The 25,305-nt window shown below is 36.1% G+C and overlaps 2 protein-coding genes across 16 annotated transcripts in view; both read left to right on the top strand.

Annotated features, from left to right (window-relative positions):
* Positions 1-15,397, top strand: part of tnika (TRAF2 and NCK interacting kinase a) — a 94,635-nt gene extending 79,238 nt beyond the window's left edge. For 5 of the 15 annotated variants that reach the window (XM_038292362.1, XM_038292355.1, XM_038292365.1 and 2 more), the window contains 17 exons: positions 676-773; positions 912-935; positions 1,295-1,303; positions 1,757-1,825; positions 4,459-4,565; positions 4,750-4,852; positions 5,974-6,123; positions 6,225-6,321; positions 6,429-6,599; positions 7,080-7,223; positions 7,311-7,445; positions 7,575-7,675; positions 8,894-9,043; positions 11,435-11,452; positions 12,419-12,578; positions 13,885-14,024; positions 15,101-15,397. In XM_038292362.1, coding sequence (XP_038148290.1) covers positions 676-773; positions 912-935; positions 1,295-1,303; positions 1,757-1,825; positions 4,459-4,565; positions 4,750-4,852; positions 5,974-6,123; positions 6,225-6,321; positions 6,429-6,599; positions 7,080-7,223; positions 7,311-7,445; positions 7,575-7,675; positions 8,894-9,043; positions 11,435-11,452; positions 12,419-12,578; positions 13,885-14,024; positions 15,101-15,184 — 1,760 coding nt within the window. In that variant the 3' untranslated portion in view covers positions 15,185-15,397. The remainder of the gene's footprint in view (positions 1-675; positions 774-911; positions 936-1,294; positions 1,304-1,756; positions 1,826-4,458; positions 4,566-4,749; positions 4,853-5,973; positions 6,124-6,224; positions 6,322-6,428; positions 6,600-7,079; positions 7,224-7,310; positions 7,446-7,574; positions 7,676-8,893; positions 9,044-11,434; positions 11,453-12,418; positions 12,579-13,884; positions 14,025-15,100) is intronic. The other 10 variants (XM_038292367.1, XM_038292369.1, XM_038292361.1 and 7 more) reach the window with 7 other exon arrangements.
* A 3,120-nt stretch (positions 15,398-18,517) lies between these two features.
* slc2a2 (solute carrier family 2 member 2) lies at positions 18,518-24,628 on the top strand. The gene is made up of 12 exons (XM_038292372.1): positions 18,518-18,651; positions 18,826-18,921; positions 19,823-20,028; positions 20,103-20,227; positions 20,306-20,421; positions 20,515-20,677; positions 21,003-21,109; positions 22,189-22,269; positions 22,435-22,539; positions 22,625-22,726; positions 23,133-23,336; positions 23,459-24,628. The coding sequence occupies exons 1-12, from the start codon at positions 18,637-18,639 to the stop codon at positions 23,645-23,647; spliced, it is 1,509 nt and encodes a 502-aa protein (XP_038148300.1). The 5' UTR covers positions 18,518-18,636; the 3' UTR covers positions 23,648-24,628.
* Positions 24,629-25,305: the final 677 nt, after the last annotated feature.

The raw sequence follows: 25,305 nt of genomic DNA, 5'->3' as shown, positions 1-25,305 counted from the left end.
CAATTTTGGAGTGGCTTTGCCTGCCCAAAATGCTTTACAATTTACAAAAAAAAGAAATAAATCTAACTCAATCAGTCAGTTCTATAGTTTCCATGTTTTTAAGTTTTATAAAATGATCAAATTAAATATATTTTTGGAGTTGAAAAAAGAAATCTGACTGAAGCTTTAAAATGTCATATATAGTTTTTTTTTTTTCCTTTTGATTGAAGTGTGCCAAATATGTACCAAACTTTTTTTTGTCTACCATTATACTACTAATATATACATAGAACTTCTACAATAGTTGGACATTTATGGTGCATCAAGTTTAGTTTAGCAAGCCCAGTGAGAGAAATAGATCACTGGGATGGAAGCCTTGTAAACCCCTAAAATAATTAGCAGGGCAATAAGAGAAGCATCCAGGAAGCCCAAGGTGACCAGAAGAAAAAAATATCAACAGGACATCTATTAGTATATTTCACAAACATATTTTTTTTTGGAATATAGGTGTGAAAAAAGCTGCTATATGCAGAAACTCAAAAGTGATCCTTTTCTGTTTCTCGCTAACCATGCAGCAAATGCAGGCAATGTTTCTTTGTTTTTTCCCCTGATTATTTCTTCCTGTTGTAATTTTTTTCTGAAAAACTTCCTGTAATGTAAACCATTTTTTAAGCTCAGCATTTTTTTGTTTCATAGGCCAGACCCAGGCAGTTGGAACTCCACCTACTGCCAACGAGGAGGTTAAACCCAAACAGGATGATGGTCGTGAATCAGCCAGACCCAGCAGACCTGCAGTAAGTCCTGGAGCGCAGATGGACACAGCAACTCTAGCTCTTCTCTGGGATGCTTTTTCTCTTCTCCTCCTCTATTTTTCTACTATTCACCTGTTCTATCTTTCTGTTTCTGCTCCTGTATTTCCTCCCATTATTCAGAGTTATAAGAAAGCCATAGATGAGGTTAGTGATGACCATGCCCCCATCTCTTCTTTTTTTTCCTGGTTATCCTTAGCCTCAATAAGAGCTCCTCTTCTTATCCTAGCATGGTGAAGTTAGTTGGTCTTAAAAGAAGTCAACTGTTCTCCCTCCAACTCTTAAAATCCGGGGTGCTTTGGCAATGCTGGTGCATGTGTGCGCTGACACACATACCAGGAGAGTGTATGTGGATGAATCCTTGAGCTATTTGCAAACCTGCATGGTTTATGTTGATGTGTGTAAGGGAGAAACATGAGCAAAAGATAAGCAACCAAGCCCCTGAAAATCCTCTAAATTAGATTTTATTTGTTTCCTGTTTCTTTGTTGTCGTGGTAACTTGTCAGGAGGAGCTGGTAAGCCCACTGTGTGTGATGGTCCTCCTCATCTCCGTTTGCATGATTTGGTCCGATTTGCTTGGGGGGTGTTGGCATGTGGATGGGCGGTAGAGAGAATCCGAGAGATGCAGCCCTTTTGTTGGATATCAGCCTTGAAACTGCTGTTTCTTTCTTCTTATTATGGCTTTTGTCAATATTTACATGTGAGCGAATAAAAGTGCTGATTGATATCTTTAAAAAAGTTGTTGTGAAATTGGTCATCTAAAGTAGAATCATTAAAATCAGCACTCTTGTTCTCACGTTTCCAGCCCTAGCTGTGTATGGGCTGCGTCACATTAATTATCCTCATATCATGGTACTGAATCCTTTACCCTTTTATGTGAATTATCCTCTTTCTGTAGGCTTTGATTAATGAGAAACAAACAATGCACTAAAAGGCTTCGTCTGTCTCTGCTTTTCCCCGTGCTAAAGGACTTAAGTGCTCTGGCTAAGGAACTCAGAGAACTGAGGGTAGAGGAAGGAACCAGGCCTCCTGTGAAGGTACACTGACATTTAGTGAAAAGATAAAACAAATACTTAAGTGAAAATGACTCTAGATTCATTTGTAGAGCGGATTAGCCCTAACTGACAGTCTTGAAGCCATATTCTGTTGTGCATATTTTTGTGTTTATATTACATAATTCTTTATATACATTACCGTAAGTTAAAATGTTGGAGATATGTAAAAAGAAGATTCATTTAGATAAAATACAGGGGGAGCCTTTTTGTTACTTATGAATGAAATCTAAACTTAAATAGAAGTAATTTTTTAGTGGGAAAAATATAATCTTATTTTGAAATAAATTCAGACTCTACTCCATTTTATTGTTCCTTCCTTCCTTCCTTCCTTCCTTCCTTCCTTCCTTCCTTCCTTCCTTCCTTCCTTCCTTCCTTCCTTCCTTCCTTCCTTCCTTCCTTCCTTCCTTCCTTCCTTCCTTCCTTCCTTCCTTCCTTCCTTCCTTCCTTCCTTCCTTCCTTCCTTCCTTCCTTTTGCCTATCCTTAAACTTCCTGTCTCTTTTAACTGAAGCATCTTAAAATTCTTCCTTATCCTCATTTACTGTTGTGTCGGAGGACTCATACAGTACTTTTGCTGTTGCCAAATAGAATGATAATGGAGGGAAATAAATTCAAAAATTAGCAGAAGAACTATAGCAAAATCTGGCAATTTTACCCACTCAGAGAAACCATGGGAAGCAAGCCAGTCACTTGTTTGGAAGTGATAGTAGCAAAAAGCGTTCAAATATTTACTCTATTCAGACCAATATCTTACTTTAAGCTTCTCCGTGTTATGAAGGACATGTCCACTGTTAAGATCAGAGGAGAATCTGTGAGGGCCTTTGGAGTGAATGGCCTTATAACCTTTTTGAAATAAAATATTTTAGATAGAATTTTAGTCACCTCAGCAAGAAAATGCTAGTTTTTTGGGAGTGTAATGCACTGTAATATATATAACACTGACAAGGGCCCAGCAAAAACCCCCCCAAATAAACCAAACACTTTTTTCATGGCTTTTTTGGCCCTAGATCAAATATCTAAAGAAAAAAAAATATGGAAAGATATTTAGAGCAGGGCCGGCAACTATCGTTTATGTCTGGTCCCTTCATCATCATTTATATCTTTAAAAAGGATGGTTGTAGCTGTACGAATCAAACTCAATTTTACAATTCAATTTAAAAGGAGCACACTTTTCTGGTATTAAAAATTCAAATTTATTTTGCTGCAACCCCAAAATTCCAAAAAAAATATAGCTAACTAAATTCAATCAGACGCTTTTCCTATTAAAAGGTTTACAGAGTAGATGCAATGGCTTGATAAAACTTTAAAAGTTAAAACTGAGATGTCCAATTTATCATTAATCATTACCAACTTTTTATTATTGAAAGTGGAACTGTGATTCTTAGAAATTAGAAATACATTCAGTTAGGCCCCTAGTGTCCACATTACAGTTAAGGGGTTAAAACAACGTACACCTGTGTTTTATGTGACGTGATTTTATTTGGCTCTTGTGGGCCACATAAATTGTCATAGTAGGGCTGATTCAGTTTGGTGGCCTAGAGTTTGATGAGTATGATCTAGAGAGTGTAATTGTGCCAACTATTAAAGGCAGGAAAGAAGAGGAATCTGGGGCAGAATTTCTCTAAATTACCTTATGAGGTTATGCTGCTGCAATAAATGATTCATTAGTTTTAATTCAGTTGACAGAGATTCACACTGGGCGCCAAATAGAAGATATAATGGAACCATGTGACTGAACCTTTTAGCCTTTGAGGGAAAAACATGTACTTGGTGCCAAATGAGAAGTGAAATAATTAGGGTCCTTTTCCTTTTTAATCTGCACAGTTGGACTTTTGTCGACACAAAAGGGGAGTAAGCCATACCAGCAGCAAGTACATTATAGAAATTATCAAGGTTTTAGGGAACTTAACATCAGATCTGCTTTATATCTAGGTTTGCGTTTCTGTAGTTTAGCTCCAAGGGTCTATTTCTTGCTGTTTTACATAATTGCTTTATTACAGAATCTAGAGCAGCTACTCAGCTTTAAGGAAAACTCCATCTGCTATAATTTATCAGTGTAACTGTCCTGAATAAAGAGAAAGCTATATAAATTTTTCTAGAATTCAAGCACAATAGGGGGGTTGATTCAGCACTCAATACGTTTGAAAATAAAAAAAGATAACACTACAAGGTTACATTAAAATGTAATCTAGTGGGATTATTTATTCTCGCATCATGTAGCTCCCTACAACTGCACCCCTTTGCTTTTTAAAGATCCTAGAAGTTCAAGACCTACTTTAGTACCAACTATGCATTTATCTAATTTAATCCTTTAAGTAAGGAGAAATTGCTTCACCCTACATTAAAATATGTGTATTTGTTTATGCCGATTATCCTTTAAAAGGAATAGAAAGCTTGTTTTACCGAAGTTACAGGTTAACATGCGCTAACCTTTTATTGCATCTAATAGAAAATCACAATTTCTATGCAGATAGAAATGTGCATCATCTGAATCTTTTTTATCTATTTTCTTGAATGTGTGTCAGTCTTGTAGATTTTTAGTAAATATGAAGAAAAATGTAAAATCCTAATCTAAAGTTGTTTCTCACATACTGTATGCTGTGTCATAATGATGAAGGTCACAGACTACTCATCCTCTAGCGAAGAATCGGAAAGCAGTGATGAGGACGGGGAGGTGTTGGGGCACGACGGGACTGTGGCTGTTAGCGATATCCCCCGCATCATGTAAGTTGTCTTTTGAGGTTTTATTTTTATCCTTTTGTGAGTTTTTTTTTAACTGCAAGCTGTCATTTTTTTTTTATTACTTTCAAAGCTCTTTGTAATTTGTATTTTACTCAATGGCAGATGATTGCAGGCACTGTTTCAGCAGAATTTGTTTTGTAAGTGATGGAGTGTGTGTGCGCTGCAGGCCTGGAGAGCAGAGCAGCTCTGAGTCGTACGGAGGGCTGGCAGAGGACGCTTTGGGAGATGCCTATAATAGCTCCAGGGACAGTACTCTGATGATGAGAGAGGTGATGAATGTGAACACACAAGTACATTTAGTCTCAAAAGCACACACATACAGGATGCATGAAGCATACTGCAAAAGTATTAATATCCATTTAACATTTCAACACTTTGTCACATCATAATCACAAATATCAATGTGTTTTAGTAGAATTTTCTGTCTTTCATCGACTACGAAAAAGTAGTACTTACCTTTTGGTGAAATGAAAATCCTACATGGTTTTTAAGATGTTACAAAGGAATTTTTTTTGTATTCAAACCTACTGATTCAATTCTTTGCCAACCTCCCAAGTAATTACAGTGGTAATTACTGTCTGTACTAGCTTTACTCACTGTTTAATAGCTAAAGTTCAGTTAGAAAGAGAGTGAAGCAGTTTTCAGGTCTGGACTTAAATACACCTTTTTTACACATGAATGCTTTGATCTAAACTGTTGTGTTGTTTTTCTGGCGTATGTTTTTTTCATTGTCCCACTTCAGTCTCAACTTGTTTTGCACCAGGAACTTTCTGATTTTATTTATTTATGTATTTTTTAACCAATCTGGCAAGCTATCCTTTCCTTCAAAGGAAAAGCCTTCCATGGCACTATGCTACCACCAACATGTTACAATTGTACTATATTCTTTCTTTTCTTGCCCATGCTAAGACCAAGTTTCTAACATGGAGGTGGTAGGATAGTACTTTTCTTTAAAGGAGAGGTTAGCTTCTAAGTTCATGGTCTTAGTGGCACTACATGTTCATTAAAGTTCTCTAACAAACCCCTGGAAAGTTGCATTTATGCTGAAATTAAATTGAACTGATTAGACTCCCAATTTTAAAGGTAATTGGTTACACTGGATTTTATTTTATGAACTAAGTAGTGGAAACTATACCGAAAGCACAATATTTCTTAGATATTAGTATCCTGCTTCTTTATTCAAATATAAGCAACTACAATTTGCTCGGTCACATACAAGTCAGATGGGGTATTTCTTGGACAAAATGTGAAAACTTTAAGCTTGAGAATTTGGGCTGAAGCATTTTAAAAAATATGTTTCTGTTCACGTGTAACTCTAAATCTAATAGCAGTATTTCCTTTCCGATCAGCTTAACCTATATCCATGTTATCTTCTGCTTGTGGCATTCAGGCAGAGGAAAGGAGGAGAGGTGGTCACCCTGAAAGTAATGGGTTCGGCAATCACGGTAACCATGGTAACCTCCCTGACCTAGTGCAACAAAGCAACTCTCCCAACTCCACACCCACCACAGCTCTGCAAGAACTAAGTGACATGGCTGAGGTTAGACTCACTAACACATCATACGACTGTGCTCATAATGCTCAATCATGTGTTGGAGATCATTGTTGGTTACTGTTGAGCAATCACCTTTCTGTTTGCAGTTTGGTTTAAGTGGGTCCAAAGCATCGTTTACTCCATTTGTTGACCCTCGTGTTTATCAAACCTCCCCGAGTGAAAACGATGAGACCTCAGCAGCAGGTAGAAGCAAAGCTTTAAGTTTTTGAATTGTGCCACTTTATTTCTTTTCGAGCTTTAAAGGGTACGCTAAAGCTCACCTCTTTTTAAATGTTTCCTTGTCGCCCCAGCCATGTTTGCTAATGAGCTGCTGAGGCAGGAGCAGGCCCGACTAAACGAAGCTAGAAAGATATCTGTTGTGAATGTGAACCCTACAAACATCAGACCTCACAGCGACACCCCAGAAATTCGTAAATACAAAAAGCGCTTCAACTCAGAGATCTTGTGTGCCGCACTCTGGGGTAAGTAGTAAATTATTTTTCATCTCTGCATTGTGCCTCAAAACAAATCTTTCCATTTTTTTAGAATCAGAATCAGAATCGGGTTTATTGCCATTGTTAGTGAAGGAGTTCACAACTAGGAATTTTTTATGGTACAATCGTGCAACATGAAACATATAATATGAAATAGGTAAATAAAATTATAAAAATCTCTAAAAACACTGGGGTATAAGGCATGCAAAAAATATACTAATATATACACTTAGGATAAAAATATGGATAATAAAAAAAATATATATATATAAAAAGTAAAATGTACAAGGTAGTGCAAATAGAGCAGTGTGCAATACAGCAGTGTAAAAGGCATGGGCAGGTTATGGAGTCTGACATATAGTGTTCATGAGTCTTATGGCAGAGGGGAAGAAGCTGTTTTTATGGCGGGAGGTTTATACGTTCACATCTCCACTTTTTTTTCACCCTATTATGTTTGCGTGTGCTTAGGTGTGAACCTTTTGGTTGGGACTGAAAATGGTTTAATGCTGCTTGACCGAAGTGGACAGGGCAAAGTCTACAACCTGATTACAAGACGTCGATTCTTACAGATGGACGTTCTGGAGGGTCTGAATGTATTAGTCACCATATCTGGTATATGCAGCTTTTTTTAAATATATCTTTGTCTTTGTCATCTGTGTTCGATAATTTTAATCTTGCTTTTGGTTTACCTCTCCCTAGGGAAAAAGAATAAATTGCGAGTCTACTATTTGTCCTGGCTGAGGAACAGGATATTACACAATGACCCAGAAGTTGAGAAAAAACAAGGTTGGATCACTGTTGGAGAGCTAGAGGGCTGTGTACATTATAAAGTTGGTGAGATGCTGTTTATATTTCTAATGTCTAAATGTTCAATGTGTAGCAATGCACTATTGGTTTAAATTGAAATTGACAAAATTGAACTGGCAACTTTTTTTAAAGTGTGTGTTTGTTTTTTTTTCCTAGTTAAATATGAGAGAATCAAGTTCCTGGTGATTGCACTTAAGAACTCAGTGGAAATCTATGCCTGGGCACCCAAACCTTATCACAAGTTCATGGCCTTTAAGGTATAGAAGAATAACTTACTTTTACCATAAAGACTTGGTTTGTTGCGAAGCATTCAGCTAATAAGCTTGAAGGGATTTGACAAAATTTTAAGGTTTTTTTAAATAATCAGATTTGTTATAATCTGAGGGAATATCTTGCATCCATATCTTTAGCATTCTTATTCAGAATAGATCCAGATTAAATTACCACTGAGTTTGAAGTATTTCTGCTCAGACTAATTCAACAAGTAAAGATCCCTTTTACACTTTACATCACCTTGCTTTCATATAGCAAATCTAACTGACAATGCTTTACATTCTCTGTGTACGTATCACATAGGAATAGGAATCATGTAGTAATAGGACAATTAATGGTGCATAGCCTTCAAAATATATTCTTGATAATTGACTATGGGCATCTTTCTGTGAAAAGCTGCCACAAGCATATATGACTATTTAAAAGTTCCTAATTAATATATTGTTTGCAATAACTGAAAATCAGACTAGGTAGAAAGATGTGTTTTGTTCTTGGCCAATTACTGAGTAGCTCTGAAGAAGCTCACTTTAAGTATTAAACCTTTTAAGTACTTCGTTGTACAGCAGTCACATTATTTTATTTTTAATATTCTTATGACTAATCTTTTGATTAACTTCAAAGAAGAAAAGTACTTACAATTGAATTGATTTAAAGAATTAAAATTTGAATTGTTTGTCTTTAAGATACCACCTCCAGGTTGATACAAACATAGTAAATTAAATTATAATTATTTGTTTATTTATAAATAAATAAAAAATGAATATTCAACATCACATTGAAAGATAGTGGTTTGGTTATTGATAAAAGTAAGTATTAAGTATCACTATTTTTACAGTTGAATAATAAGTAATGTAAATATTTACACTAACGTTACAATTTAATGTCTGTAAAACAGGATAAAGGCTTATAAATTTGTCCTTCTGCATAGAGACTGCTTAGTCTAGTGTGTGAACATTCAGGAAATGGGAACAGACAGAAAAGACATCCAACTTTAGAGAAAATTAACTGCTTTAAAAGGAATTTAATTGCTTTCCTGGAAGCAACAATAGCCACAGGTCTGCTGCTTCTTTTACTATCTGCTGCTAAACTCATGGATTAATTTGTTAAAATGAAGTAATGCTGATGTAGCAATTAAGTTCCTTTGACAGATTGCTTTGCAGTGCTTTGGTGCTTGTTTCCTAACCTCCCCACACAACTTTCAGTCTTTTGCAGAGTTGCAGCACCGTCCTCAGCTAGTTGACCTCACAGTGGAGGAAGGCCAGAGGTTAAAAGTTATATATGGTTCCTGTGTGGGCTTCCATGTCATTGATGTGGACTCAGGCAATCCCTACGACATCTACATCCCCTCACATGTAAGATAAAAAAGTTTTTTTATGTGCTCTTCTTTATTTTTATAGACTTTAACAGTGATTTTTCAATTCCTTGATGCGCCAAGTCACTTAGTATTAGCCTACGTTCTACGATCAAGGTCAGCAGTAAGAGGGAATCTTGAAACGACCTCTTTGATTGATTTTCTTGTGGCGCAGTAAAGGGATTGATGTCTGCCATGTATTCATTTATTTTTAGCCCGCTAAATCTGGCTCTTGGATTCTCTATATAGAGACGAAAGAACGCATACATTATTGATCTAATTTTGTTACAGATAAGAAATATAAAACTGATCCCGCCAGGTTATTTATGTGAACCACAACTAAGCATCAGTTTTCTAACGCAGCCCTTCTAGCAAGTCTTTGATGTTGTTTTTCACCAGACAGGCAAATGATTAGATAGTGAATGAGATATTGTCCTACTATTTTTCATCATTCAGGCATTGAAGGTTTCTTTTATATGTTTAAATTCAGAAGTTTATGCATAGGCTACTTAAATAGTTTATTGTGTGACAAAAAACCAACCACATCAGACTACTTCCAGGGGTGCATGGCTATGTAAACAACATATTTAACTCATAATGTTTCGGTAGAAATGTGAAGGTTGGACTGGCCTTTTTTAATTTAACTTTAATAGCTAAATAAATAAAAGAAAACTGATTATGTCCTAAAATACTAACTGAAGAATCTTTTCTGTCTCTGTCTTTTGCATGAAAAAACATGTCGATGAATTACATTTTATTTACAGAGCACTTTTAGTGTTAAAGGAGAGGTAAACGGAAGAAAAAAAACTGGCATTAACAGTGGGAGACAAAAACGAATGATTAAAATGATCAAATCATCTAAACAGGGGTTGAGACAAATTCTATGGTAGTAAATATAAATGATTAAAAACAAAACAAATTAATTGACTATAGATTAAAACTGTGAAATCATTGTTGTGTAGATTACACCCTTAAATAATAAGATAGAAAATTCAAAATAAAAAGAAATCAATACAAAAAATAGCAACAACATTTTTGTGTACACTAATTTATTCATAGAGCCTGGAAAGTAACAGGTTTAGGCAAAGATGTAAAACTAGCTTACAGGCTGACTTATTATGAATTAGTTACCTCTGCAATCTGCTTAGGTTAAAGTATCAACTTCACAATGTAGATTATCTGATTATTAGATATGCAAATTACATCAATGGGCTTTGTTCCATATCCTAAACACACTTACTGGATCCAAGCTGACAGATAACACTATTATAATGACGTCTAATAAAACAAATTAATCTCAAAGTTCCCTTTTATACAGTACAGTTACACAACTAATTTGATTTGTAAATTTTATCATTCATTGTTAATCATGTTAGAAACTCAAGTTTGTACAGTTGTTGATTAACTCGGGGATAATCTTTATTTTCAACATAAATAAAGGTATTTTTTTATTCAGTTGTTTTATGAATCATTTCAGCTCATTCTTCTCTGTTTACTGACTTTAATTTGTAGAATTGATTTTACCACAGTGATTAGAATATTTATTTAGTCAATTTGCTTACTTGAGTCCCAATTTTGGACAGAATTTTGGGACTTTGATGCATTAGGACCTAATTTGAGATTGAGAAACACATAGTTTGCAAAACAATGATTTGGTCCCACCTTTGAAATAAGGCATGAGTGTGGCTTGTTAAACTGAACTAAGCTATTTTTTAAAATATAAAAACTATGATTATTTGCACTAAATTAAAGATTTGACAAGAAGGAGAAGTTATTTTTTATTAAGAACCAGACTGGTTTGGATTAATTTCTTTTCTTAGTAAATAGAATAATCATCAACAACTCTGTTTTGTATATTTTCTGAACATTTCGTCTGATATTATCATTTATTGGCTGCCTTGCAGCAAGAAGGTTCTGGGTTCGATTCCTGGCCCGGGGTCTTTCTGCATGGAGTTTGCATGTTCTCCCTGAGCATGCGTGGGTTCTCTCCAGGTACTCCGGCTTCCTCCCACAGTCCAAAAACATGACTGTTTGGTTAATTGGCTTCTCTAAAGTCCCCTTAGGTGTGAGTGTGTGCGTGAATGGTTGTTTGTCTCTGTGTTGCCCTGCGATGGACTGGTGACCTGTCCAGGGTTTAACCCTCCTCTCGCCCAGTGACAGCTGGAGATAGGCACCAGCGACCCCGCTTGGGACTAAGCGTGTTAGGAAAAGGATGGATTGATTATCATTTATTTTGAAGTCTTTAATATTTATGTATCTAAAATCAAAAACACAATGTTAATTTGCAAATATTTTTTGTAAGATCACCAAGGAGTTGAGGAAGATTTTTTCACTGTTTTCACAATTTCATCAGTGTCCTTTTCCTCTCCTTCCCTGCCAACTTCCTCTGCAGTGTTCCAAACACATGAAGGTGACATGCTGGACTACTCTCTGTATAAATAGATATTTAGTGAATATAACTCCATTGAAATAGATTAGCATTACATGTCCCCATGTTCTATACAGTCTAGTAGTGAACCCACTAACAAAATGTTTTTAGAAACTAATTTCTTAGAATAAATTTGTCTCACCCATGCAAAGCTCTCAAACCTTTTTTTTTTTTTTTTTTTACCTTCAAGGAAAAATACTAAAACCAAGTTTTATCAGGTTTCCTACTGTAATAAATTATGCTTGGCTTTATTGCTGTTTCCCATGATTGTGCCCTTTCCTGTGGTTACCTGTCCTTACGATAAAGCAAAGCTCATCTTCAGATTAATTTCTCATAACTCTTGGTAAATTTTACCTTTTAAAGCCTGGGCCATGAAATAATTATATTTGTTTTATTACAGTTGTCAAAATTCAGAGAAATTACATTAACTTTTGAATAAGTAAAATTTGAGCATCAATTCTGATACATTAAGCATTTCTGTATAATAATTTACACATTTTTTGCATCTGTCTGATTGTGTAAGTCAGCGTTTTCAAGAACAAAAATATCACACTGATGATGCAGAGGTCTCAAAAACTCATGTATCAGATATGATATGCTGAGAGTGAATTTCCCCATTGTGGAAAAATAAAGAATTTACATTTACATTACATGACATACTTGGCTTTAAAGGGTTAACTTACTGCTGGCAGTAGCAATAATTAGCTTATTTGCATATTTTGCTCTTGTGTAAAAGCAGTGTGTTACTGGCTGAGACAGGTTTCTGCTCTTCTTATTGCTTTACTAATCTTAAGTAAAAATTCTGGATTCCAGAATGTAGACCAGATTAAAAAAAACAAAAAACTCTCCATTGATTCCTGTTGTATTCTAACATTAAGATGATTACGACTAACTTAATCACACTGGTTTAAAAATCCTCTGAAATATAATGGGTTGTATTTATCATAGATCCAGAGTCAGGTGACACCCCATGCCATTGTCGTGCTACCTAAGACTGATGGAATGGAGATGCTGCTGTGTTATGAAGACGAGGGGGTCTACGTCAACACCTACGGACGCATCACCAAAGACGTGGTGCTACAATGGGGAGAGATGCCTACCTCTGTTGGTATGTACTCTTTAAATGTCACGGGTTTGCACTTTTTGGTTGTGTTTAAGTTTTCTTTTTGACTTTTCATTGGTTTCATTTCCTTTTTGTGTTGTTTTCTGGTTGTATTTGAGTTCTTATGTATTTCTTGTTTACCTTCTGTTCCGTTACCCCTAGCTCCCTTCTAGATCCTTCTGTCCACACCTGCTCCCAATCAGTTGATTACCCCAGTCTTTGTTTTGTTTGGCATATATACTCCTCTTAAGTTACTGTTAGCTGGTTTCTCGTCCTTCCTTTGGGCCTCATGTGTTTTACCTGATGTCTCCTGGTTCTTTTGGTTTTCTGTATTTTGTTTTTGACTTTTGCTTTTGTTTCCCTTTGGATGAAATGCATTAAATCTTCAAAAATCCTCCACAGCTTCCGTCTGTGTATTTGAGTCCTCTAAAAACCTCCACACAACCTGACAGTAAAGAAAACTTAAACAGAACCACAAAGTGCAAAACTGTGACAAAATAAATATTCCTTTTCACTTGGAAGCACATTTTGAAAGGAAATAGCAGTTGAGGAGAAGGATTTACCCCCTATCTGCTGATTTCATATAAAGAGTTGATAACTGGCAAATAGTGGGGAATGGCTATCATAAGAAATGTGAGACTGGCTGAAGTGGGGGGATTAATAAGAGAAAGAGACAGTTCAGCTGGTGCAGCAATGCATTTGAGAAATTCTGTTAAATTTGAACTTTGCTGCCCTTGTGTGGCAGCCAGACACATTACACATGATGACTTGAAATACATTGCAAGAGGAAACTTTAAGATATTAAATCAAATGTTCGTTGGTGTTTTCTATTTGCCTTTTATTAGCAAATTCTTAAAAGTCACACTTTTTTGTTAGAAATTTCTACCATGAAGTTGACTTGAAAGGTCTTTCAGTGACCCTTAGAGCATAGAGTCTGGAATCCTGGGGTTGTAAGTTCGAAACCCACTCCCTAAGACTGCCACTCTGGCTCCCTGTGCGAAGACCCTTAAACCCACACTGCTCCCCAGGCGTCGCAAATGGCAGCCCACTGATCCCCAAGGAGATGGGTTAAATGTAGAGTGTGAATTTTGTTGCATCGTACTTGTGACAGTGTCATAACAATAAAATTGAATATCTGGGAATGTGGGCATTTCTTACTGAAAAGATCATTAGGATTATTTTTTTTTAAAGGCTAATGTGGTATTTCCTTATTTTCTTATCCCAAAGAGTGGCATTCATTGTAAACTGTTGTATATTCTTTTTGCAATATATTTTTTTAATAAACTTAAAACCATTTTTCATCTTTTTCCAGCCTATATCCATTCTAATCAGATTATGGGCTGGGGCGAGAAAGCCATAGAAATCCGTTCCGTGGAGACAGGTCATCTGGATGGAGTGTTCATGCACAAGAGAGCCCAGAGACTTAAATTCTTGTGTGAGCGCAATGATAAGGTAATTACCAGGCAGTATAAGTTGTGCTTGTCATCTTTTTGTTTTCTTTTACCAAATACTCTGTCCAAATATTACACATAAAATGACTATTTGCATGTTTCTTTAGCAGATACACTTATTATTATTATTAGATACACAATATTACCTGATAAAGACATTAAACATTATTCTGCCATAAGATTAATATTTAGGTAGAAAAGCAAATGTTTTCTCTTATTTTTTATACTGACATAATAGGTATCATCCCCTCTGACATTTTTCCACATTTTGTCAGGTTAAAACCTCAAACATCATGTTTACTTTATTGGGTTTGATTTGATTGACCAACAAAGAGTAGAGAATATGTCTAAAAGGAGTGGAACATGACAGATGTTTTAAAAAATGTTTTGTTTTTTTTTACAAATTAAATACTTAATGTTTGGAGAAGATTATTGAACAAGCAGCATGAGGAGAAAGGAAAGCAGCAAGGGAGAAAGTTGGAAAGAGGCTTATAGCAAAGTTTAGATAGTAATAAAGCATCCATAGTTAAAAAAAGAATAAAAAAAATAAGGAGTACTGTTCAAGCCCTTAAAATAAAAAGATGGATAGAGTCTAAATATACAGGCTTAGAAATAAAAAACTTAATAATATAGCCATCCAAGAGACCTATGGTCATTCTGGAGGTGCTGCAGAGATCCACAGATTATATGGGAGAACCTTTTAACAGGACCGTTAGTCATCAGAAGGCCATAGGAAGAAATCACTAATCATTCTTTGATCAGCTGTATAGGGGACCAAATAGTCAATATTTTGTACTTCATACTGTACGTACAAACCCTTCATAGTGGAAAACTATCACCTTTAAAACACCATCCTCACGGTGAATGAGGGTAGCTGTTTGATATGGGGTTGCATTGACATGGAAAAAAAGGCCATATGTGAAAGATTTTTATCAAAAAAAAACGTTGGACAGTTTGTATTGGTCTATTATTAAAAAAGTAAATCAAAATAAAGTCAGTTGGAATGGTGTTAATACTGTACATATGGGTGCTGCACATTGACACACATAAAGTGTTTTATCCCGATCCCTTTTCCAGGTATTCTTTGCATCTGTGCGTTCAGGAGGTAGCAGCCAGGTGTTCTTCATGACACTCAACAGAAACTCGATGATGAACTGGTGATGTGTCACCTCGTCTGCTCTCCTTCAGTCTCCTACTGGCGAGTCCCACAACCTGCTGTTTCTGCTGCGGCCTAATACACATCAGACGAAATGAACAGACTGACACGGATCATCACATATGACCTCTTTTTGCGCTCTAGAGACATTTATGGAGTAGGAAAAAAAAAACAGTCCCAGAAGAGACTAGATACCCTAGTCTGAACTGGGCCATGCAGAAGCCATTGCTACTTAAGTGACTGGCGCTCACATCTTTTTCTTCTTCTTTTGTCCTGTCTCTAATGGACCACTGCATTTAAATGTTTACCCCTTTACTCTTGCCTCCTTTGGCTCATCATATTTCCTATCATCTGACTGCCTTGTCTTATTCACCTAGCATAACTCATTCTGAAGAGCTCTGACGCAGTTTAATAAAAGATGAGAATTGGAATAGCACTGGCAAAATAAAATAGATTACAGGACTTCAAATTCAGTCTGAATGTCTGTAATTGAAGATGCCTGTTTAATTCTCTTTTCCACCCTTCTCCACTTCCTCGTGGCGCCATATTTCTGTACTCTCACCAAACTCGCATCTAAATTTCGACACTGTCACATTTTCCTGACAGACGCAGTGAGGCGCTCTGTTGTGAAGTGGCTCCTAACAATATGCAAGTGTAATATCCTCCTCCCTTTAAAATGAAATCCCTTCTCCATCCTTTTGTCTTCTCTCGTTTCCTTCTTTCCTTCTTTCCCGCCTCCTCTTCTTCTCTGTACTTTTTAATATCTGAAGGTGCTGCATCAGTTTTACTGTAATCTTATAAAAACAAAACACGTGCGTGTGTGGGGGGGATAGGGGCTGTATTGGCGTCAGTGGTACCTTAATATTGTAAAAAATTACAGCACATCTGTGTGTGTGGGTGTGTGTATGTGTGGGTACAAATCTGGGTGTCTTTGACTTGATGCTGAAGTTTAAATCAATCAGAATCAAAGAATTGAAATTAATATCAGGCTGATTTTCATTCTCTAACCCAATGTGATCAAAGCAGCATTGAGTTTGTTTACATGCAAATAGAGTATTTTATTGTATTAGTATGAAGTTTAAAAGTTTGTGCATCTAAGCAGCGTGCATTTACAGAAGGCAATACATAGCTTTTGAGTTTTTTTTGAAGGGGGGGGTTGTTTTTCTGTTTTATTTTAACCTTTTTTAATATATATTTTCTTGTCCTGAATTCAGACTTACTGGGATCTGAGCTACTGTCCCAACTACTGTGTGAATATGTAAAGCATTCACTTTCGAACACTGTGGGATCCTTTTCTGTCATGCTCCTCCTTTGGTTTTCTCATCTAATTGTGGCTCCTAAATGTTTGTACAGTGCCTAGCATGATGTAAGCAAAAGCTAAACAGAAGCCAAAAGGATATTAAGGATTACTGATCACATTTTAACTACTGTCTTACTTTTATGGTTTTCACTGTTGTATTATTTTGTCTTTTGCACCCAATAGGGATGGGGGGGCGGGGTTATTTTATTATTTAAAAGTAACACATTGCTGATTATTGTTTTGTCTTCACTGACAGAGATATGCATTAATAAATTTACATCTAATTTTGTGCTTTGAAAGCATTTTCTTTTATCAAAAACATTTATCAGATTCTATGCATTGTACAAAAGTTGTTTTTTTTTTTCGTTTTTTTTTTTTTTACCAGATGACATATCTGTGTTATACAGCAGCATAATACAGGGGGGGTTTCATAGCTGAAATGCTGCAGTAACTGGATGATCTCCTGCCATATGTTTTATTCAGTAATGAAGTTACTCCAAAGCAGGGTTTTGACTCCATGTTCTTACTTTGACCTGAGGAAATTTATGTTGTAGATAATCATCTTCTGACAATATGCAGTAAAACCCTTTTACTTAATATTGCTTTTTAATGACAGTAAGATAAGCAGTGACCCAGGATCTTTTATTGTTTCTGATATTGTCACATATGATCTCTACGAATTACGCTAGTTTGGTAGGGTAAATTCCCTCATGCTGATCAAGATAACCTAAAATGTCCAAAATGTCAAAGGAGGTTGACCTGGGATCTGTTATTTGGGATAATATTTACTTGACCACTTGGGGCTACTCGTATACCATCAAAGGCACTTTGGTAGCTGATAATAACATCATGCTAGATTTATTTTACGGTGATGCCAAATTCTTATAAATGGTCGACAAGTCAGGAACTTGACCAAGCTTCTGTGAGTTCATAAAGACTTGACCACTTGAGGGCAGACTGGACTTTAAAAAAAAAAAATGTCATTTGATCTTTTAAATCTGAAAAAGGGGGGAAATGTTACAGTAAAAAGTGTCTTCCTTAGATTCAGTAGAATTTTGGAATTTATCATCTTTTTCAGTTCCTTACCTGTTGCTTTAAAAAATGCAATGATAAAAACCTACTTTTTTGTCCGGATCTGTCTTGGAGTAACTTTACACCCACAAGCAGTGCTAAATTGTTTTATAGGGCCTAAAAAAGAGAGGAGGTCATAAAATCAATCTTTTGTTAATTAATTCCTTTGTGAAATGTTTTTTAATGATATTTCAAAGCACTTCCTAATACATTTACACTGTAGCTGTCCTCTGTGCTGCTGTAGATAGGGTGTACTGATCTGAGTGGGCTAATGTGTTCTTTAGCAATAAACTACAGAAAACACTGTCTTCCCTTGGATGCTCATACTTTGCTTCCGATCAATCATAAGTGAGGCATTAATTACCATCCTGCTGAAATCTCTCCTTTAAAATCCAGAAGCACTGTAAACATTATTCATTTTTGATTTCTTTATTTTAAAAGAACATTACTAATATCCTGCTTTTGGGATTGATTTGTTTTGGGGTTTGTTTGCTTTTAAAGAGATGCTGGAAAGGATAAATAAAAGAGACTAGCAAAACAGGATTCTGTTCGTGAGCCTTTTATCTCTTAATTTTGTTAGTGCACATATCAGCCTCGACCCTCAGACTTTGTTCAACCTAGTGTATCATTAACAAACCAACACACGAGTACAAGTTCAAGCATGTGTTTGCACGTGTACTTTTTATAAAAGAAATTGAATGCAAGCGTCATTGTGCATGGGTATGGGTTATCTGCTAAAAAAAAACTATTGCACTACTCTTACAAATATCTGATTTTATTTTTTTTCTATGGTTTTAAATGTAATTTACCTGAAATCATCCTGAAAGCAGTGTTTTATTAAATAATGATATTTGGTATATGCTTAAGTCTGTATATGAAATATTATGATCAAAAGACTCTTCCATGGGGGAAAAATCCATCTATATTGTCAATGTTCTCATGAGCATGTTCAGGGGTTTGTGGGTGGGTGTGTGGGTGCGTGCATGTGTGTGTGTGTTGGTTGGTCGATTAGAGAGTGGACACTGTGTGATCAGGCAAGTTGAGTTCACTGATCATTACCAGCCACAAGGCTAACAGTCACGATCCATGGAGACGGGAAAGGTATGGCAATTCTTAAAAATGGCATTCTTTATATGCATTTCCCAAATGTATCCTGAGGGTTAAGGTGTTTTTCTCTATATTTCTGCATATTTGCATACTGTTAAAAACAAAACAAAAAACCAAACAGTATCTGCTGTGGATGTGGACAGTAACCTGTGTGTGTGTTGCTTGCAGCAACTATCAGGTACTTTGGCTGTAGCTGTGTTTACAGCAGCTCTAGGATCCCTACAGTACGGATATAGTCTAGGAGTCATCAATGCACCGCAGAAGGTAAAAGACACTTTATTGAGTCATTGAATTGCTTACTCATCACATGCCCTTTAAGAAAAAAATATTTTATTGTCATCTATTGTGAATCTGCATAAAGTAAAAAAAAAAAAAAAAAAAAAAAAAAAAACTCTTTAGGAAAATGTTAAGCTTTTTCATTTACTGATATTGTGGCTGATATTTATTTTTCTGTTACTTCTTTAACAAATACACATATGAGAGACACACAATACATTTAATAAATAAAACATGTTCTTACAAGACAGTCCATCTATTGCTATCCCTTCTCCATATTGTCAAGTATCTACAATTAGATTACATAAGATATGATTGTAATATTTCCTTTACAGTGACCTGTAAAAGCATTCATACTCCTCAGAGATTTCACTTCACCTTTATTATATTTTATTAGATTTTTATGTCTGCTCTAGTAAAGTGGAATAAAAGTGATGCATGATTAACATATTTTTATTACACAACTTTAAAATACCAAAGTCAAAGCAAAAAAGTTACCCTGACAGGACAGTAAGGAGAGCAGCTACTAAAGGGACTATGGTAGCTTTGGATGAGCTGCAGAGATTCTGTTTAGAGATGTGTACACCACAGATCTAGCTTAATGGAAACAATTCCCAAAACAAGATTGGTTTTAAAAAAGCATCATAAAAAGTCATATTTAAAGTTTGCCACAATACTTATGGGGAATTATAAAGTACTTTTATTATTAGATGCATTGTTCATTTGCTTTATAAATTTCCTATTACCTTAAAGCATCAATACGCCAAAAGAACGTAAAAAAAAAAAAGCAAGTAATTTTTCCCCAGGCCACAAAACTAGACAGTTATCTTCAGGTTCGTCCAACCACATGTATGCATCACTGCAATTCTTTGGTCTTTCTATGTCCCAGGTCATTGAGAAGCATTATGCTATGTCTTTGGGTGTGTGGACCGAGAGGTCAGAGCTACTGGATAACAGCACAGAGGAAGAAGGTTCATTTGAGGAAAAAAAGCATCCCTCAGTAATAATGTATTGGTCACTGTCAGTAGCCATCTTCTCTATTGGCGGCATGGTATCCTCATTCCTGGTAGGATTTATCGGAGACTTCAAAGGAAGGTTGGAGATTTTTTATAAATTTTTTTTACTAATGCTGTAAGAACGAAGAGGAAGTTCATTCTTTTGTTCTGCAGGGTAAAGGGCATGCTTATGGTCAACGTCCTGGCTATAGCTGCTGGACTATTGATGGGTCTTTCCCGAATGTGGAAGCCCCACATTATGGTTATCACAGGGCGCGCTGTCATGGGCTTCTACTGTGGTATGTCGAAGCACCTGGAATCACCGACTGTCATATTTTGCTGCACATTGCTTTAATCTTTAAAGATCTTCACCTCAGGGTTGACATCTGGACTGGTGCCAATGTATATTGGAGAGATTGCACCTAAAGCCTACAGAGGCGCTCTAGGAACCTTGCATCAGTTAGCCATCGTTATTGGCATCCTGCTCAGCCAAGTAAGTCACATGTTCACATTCCTAAACTACTGCAAAGAAAAACAGAGAGAAAACAGGGAGATGTAACCAAATATAACATCTGTTTATCTGAAGGTGATAGGCTTGGATTTTGTTCTTGGCAACGATGAAATGTGGCATGTGTTGCTTGGTCTTTCTGGGGCTCCTGCAATATTACAGTCCCTTATGCTGCCATTGTGCCCTGAGAGTCCGCGCTACCTTTACATTCTGCTGGGCAAAGAGCAGGAAGCCAGAAGAAGTAAGACTTTTAATATGTAAAGAGTATTTTATGTAAATATTCCACATTTTCAACATATCAGAAAGTCAGCACCTTGTCTCCCATTGAAGGACAGATAGGAACATTCTGAGATCAGATTGTTATTTGAGCTTAGCCTTGCATGGAAGTGTAAAGGCAGCCCAAATAATTTCACAAAAGTTTATTTCATTTAAGAGTTTAAGTACAAAAAAAAGTAAATGCATTAACAGATGTTCTATAAAAAGGAATCTTAGTGGACAAAAAGCATTAGCCACTTTTATTTAGGGAAGATTTTTATTTTTTTATCAATATTTGCCTTTCTCTGTAGGTCTACATCGTCTAAAAGGAGCATATGATCCTGCTGCTGATCTGGAAGAAATGAGGAGGGAGAAGGAGGAGGCAGACAAAGAGCCAAGAGTGTCTATCCGTTTGTTGGTAGGGCTCTACAGAGATCATCTTTAAAAGTTCTTGCTGTTTCTGACAAAATCCTCCTAAATGGGAAAAAAATACAACTTTTTGTTGTATTTCCTTAATCTAGAATGATAGTCTTTAATCTTAGTATGGGGAATCCAGTGAGATAAAATCAATATTTCTGTAAAATGAACATTATTGGAGCATTTTACTTTAATATTTATTTTTGAAGCTAATTGGAGATTGAGTTACCTTCAGTTGGCATGTTTCCTTTTGGCATACATTTGATGTGAATTAGAGGCCCATCTTTGTTAGCCTTCCACCAAAACAGGAAACACAAGATAATAAAGCTATAAAAATATCTATTGATCTTCATAAATTAATAAACTAAAATGAAAGGAGTTACCTGCCTAAAGTTGTTGCACTCAGAGAAATTTTAAAACCACCGAATCTGGGACAAGGTAAAAAGAACAAAAATCTTTAGCTCTTGCTGTTATAAGAATGCAGCAATGTTTCCAGTTTATAGATTAAGCTCCTACAAAAAAATATTTGATCAAAATGAATATGCAGAACATATTTTATATAATAAACAATAGCCATAGCCATAGCGAATACAATAGCAATGAATAGATATGTTTTTATAATTCATTAATCAATTTGTGACAAGATGATTCCTTCCATGTTTTAACCGAATAGTAGTACTCTTTGTTGCCTATATATATATATATATGTCTGTATATCTTTGTTGTAACCTGTGGTTAGATTATCTGCATTAGCCTCTATGATTTCTCCAGCAAGTCTCCGCGTTCTCCTCTGACTTCTAAATTAACACACCATTTTTATCCATAAAACTGTAAATATATAGAATAGTTCCCTCGTTATAACTCTTTTTCTGACACTCAGAGAGATAATTCTGTCTGAAAAATATTTTTTCACTAATCTGATGCTTAGTTTTAACCACAGTATGTCTTTTTAAATGTCTTAAGATACTAAAAAGCAGTAGGTTGTTGCTAGATAGTTGGCTGATTTTCTGTCATTGATATAAAGCAACTAAAAAGGTGTGGCTAATAAATTGGTCATTAAATCTGCTGTTTCTCGCCTAGATCTTCTCCTCTGTATATAGACAGCAGCTTTTTGTGGCCCTCATGATGCATCTTTCGCAGCAGCTGTCTGGCATTAACGCAGTGAGTGATGAAGTGTTTTTTTGTTTTCCCTAATAAAATGATTTGATCCACATACATAGATTGACTGACTGAAATACAATTTTCTAAAGAAACTCACACAAAACAATTAAGTGAAATTTTATTATGTGGGGTAATCTATTCTTCCTTTGCACATTTGTCTCCAAGATTTTTTACTACTCTACAGCCATCTTCACAAAAGCTGGTGTCGGTCAACCAGTCTATGCTACAATAGGAGTGGGAGTCATCAATACGGCCTTTACTCTGGTGTCTGTGAGTAATACACTAACCTATGCAACATCGGGAATGGGTGCTGCATTATCCTGTTCTGTCTGTAAACATGATCTATGTGTACCAGGTTGCACTGGTGGACAGAGCTGGGAGGCGCACTCTGACTCTGGTTGGTCTGGGAGGGATGTGCTGCTGTGCCGTTGCCATGACAGTGGGTCTCAAATTCCAGGTTTGTTCAACCAAGTGTAAAATTTTGGGTCTCAGCTAAAACTGCCTACAGGGGTTTATGAGAAGGAAGCAAATTCAGAAAACAGGAGTCGCTGAAAAAAATTGGATGTTTTGATACTTATTTCACTAATTAATGATATTGAGCCATGATATAAGGACTGAACTATTACAAATGTAGATTTTTTTTCAACTTTGATAATTATGCCTTAAAGTTTTTATTAAATTATGCCAAAATTCTTCTTATTTTTATTTTTAGAAAATATAAATACTTAGAAAAGGTTAAATGCTATGTTAATAAAAAGCTGAGTGGATAGAAAAAGTGTGGAAGGAAAGATGCACCCACTACAAGGATAACTACTGCTGCATAATTGTTGAAGAAAACCCATTTATGAATTTTTTCTCTCCAGAATGACTTCTCCTGGATGAGTTACGTCAGCATGGCAGCCATTTTCATGTTTGTGAGTTTCTTTGAGATTGGTCCTGGTCCCATTCCTTGGTTCATAGTAGCAGAAATCTTCAGCCAAGGGCCTCGCCCAGCTGCCATCGCCCTCGCTGGCTGCTGCAACTGGACCAGCAACTTCATCATAGGCATGACCTTTCCATACATACAGGTAGGAGGTGGGGGCAGATCCAGCTTGTGCAATGCACTGTAAGCTAATGCAGATCTCATGTCAGGTTGCACGATCACACACAGACTATAATTTTGTGCTTGTTTTTTTCCCTCCCTCTCCAGACCTGGATGGACTGTTACGTGTTTATTCTGTTTGCCGTGTTGCTTCTTGGTTTCACCATATATATTTATTTCCGGGTTCCTGAGACCAAGGGCAAAACGTTTGAGGAGATTGCTGCAGTCTTCCAAAAGAAAAAGATCCCCAAATTCAGCACTGAACTAGAGCAGCTCAAAACATCAACTGATGCTTAAGACAGGAACAGAGACAACTACAGCTCCTTTGAGTGTTTTATTAGCCATACCTCTGACCCTCTTTCTTCATAAAATCACCAGTGTTGTTTAGACAATACAAGTGAAAGACCAACTTAATGTGGAGCATAATTACGAAGAGTCAAGAAAAATATGATTTGTTTTTATATTTCTCTTATGATTAAATATGTGGCTTGTATTTTTGTTTAGCCCCCTTAATCTGTAAATTCCATATTTCAACCTGGATTGTCTCACACAGAGGAAAGTCAAGAGAGTCTGGCTGCAGACCTACGCTGTCAGGACACTTCATTGCACACCTGCAAGATGAAGCCTCCTGCACTGTCAGGACTTGAGTTTTATTCCAGAAGTTGTATTCGAAGCCTTCAGGAATAGTGCGCAGCAGATGTTTGCTGCCAGATTAGAGTTTATGACAGTGAACTGAACATAGGAGCATTTTAAATTATACAGTAAGCAAAAATGCCTAAAAGACAGCCAACCTCCATTGCCGTTTAGAAAATGTCTTCTAGACCAAATGCCCTTTTCCATCCAGAGATCCAAATACAGAAACTTAATTCTATGTAGCTCATATCTATTATTCGATAGGAGTTTGGTGGGGAGTCAAATTGTGCGTGTCCATACGTTTCCAGCATAGCAACACTTGTTTGTGAAAGGAAGCTAGCTTCACAGGGAGTTTATCGACCCTAGCTTTTACTTTAGAAATGCTTCGCATCAACTTCACTTTTACTTTGAAAGTCTTCGAGTAAACTTCCGGTTCTAACAGCACAAGAGACCTAACGGTGCCGCTCTGCAGCCAAGGTCCTGACAATGCAGCTCTGTGTCTTAACAGTGCAGGTTTGCACCCAGGCCCCTCCCAGAAAATTTGCAATTAGAAAATATTAAACGTATTTATACAGGTAAAACAATCATATTAGGAAGGAAAACCATAAGGAAAACCAGCTGATTGCGAGGATTCAATTACTCTCAGCAATCTCAGCAAAAATATATATATTTATATATATATATATATATATATATATATATATATATATATATATATATATATATTTCTTTCTTTTTTTTAAGAGAGAGTCTCTTTCAAACTACAATATCAGTTATGTATAGCCAAATGCTTACATGTAATCTAATTATGATCTTTTACTGCTGTACTGAATGTAAAAATCAACTATTATAACTGTTTTACAATGATAACAAACTATATACCCACCATGTGTGGGAGAAAGGTTATAAAAGCTTAATTACCTTAAAACATAAAATGGAACTAAAATATAGCAACACTTAAAGATTAAGGTATTTGTACAATTTTATCCTAAAAAATCATGCAAAACAGTGGTAAAAGGAGTAAGATTACTACAGCAAACAATCCCTGCTATCATAATAGCTTTGTCAGCTTGTGTTCTGTGTTCAACCATAAATCTGGTCTAAATGAGGGTGAAGATAAAAAAGTGTATAAACTACAGGGCAATAGAAGTTGAAGCCAACAAGTAAATGAGTTGCAGCAGCAATATCTAAAATCTGCTGGGAAATTTAGATTTTCTGCAAAGTCGGATATGATTTCTTTCCTGCAAGCTTATCTTGAGAAGTGCACCTTTTATGAAACTTCCAAATACAGTTCGTTGTGGTGTTAAAAAAGGGGAAGAATA

Source organism: Cyprinodon tularosa, unplaced genomic scaffold, assembly GCF_016077235.1.
Source record: "Cyprinodon tularosa strain WSP-4 unplaced genomic scaffold, ASM1607723v1 ctg310, whole genome shotgun sequence".
Taxonomy (NCBI): Eukaryota; Metazoa; Chordata; class Actinopteri; order Cyprinodontiformes; family Cyprinodontidae; genus Cyprinodon; species Cyprinodon tularosa.
Note: the sequence above shows the minus strand (reverse complement) of the source record. Positions and strands in the feature narration are given on the sequence as shown.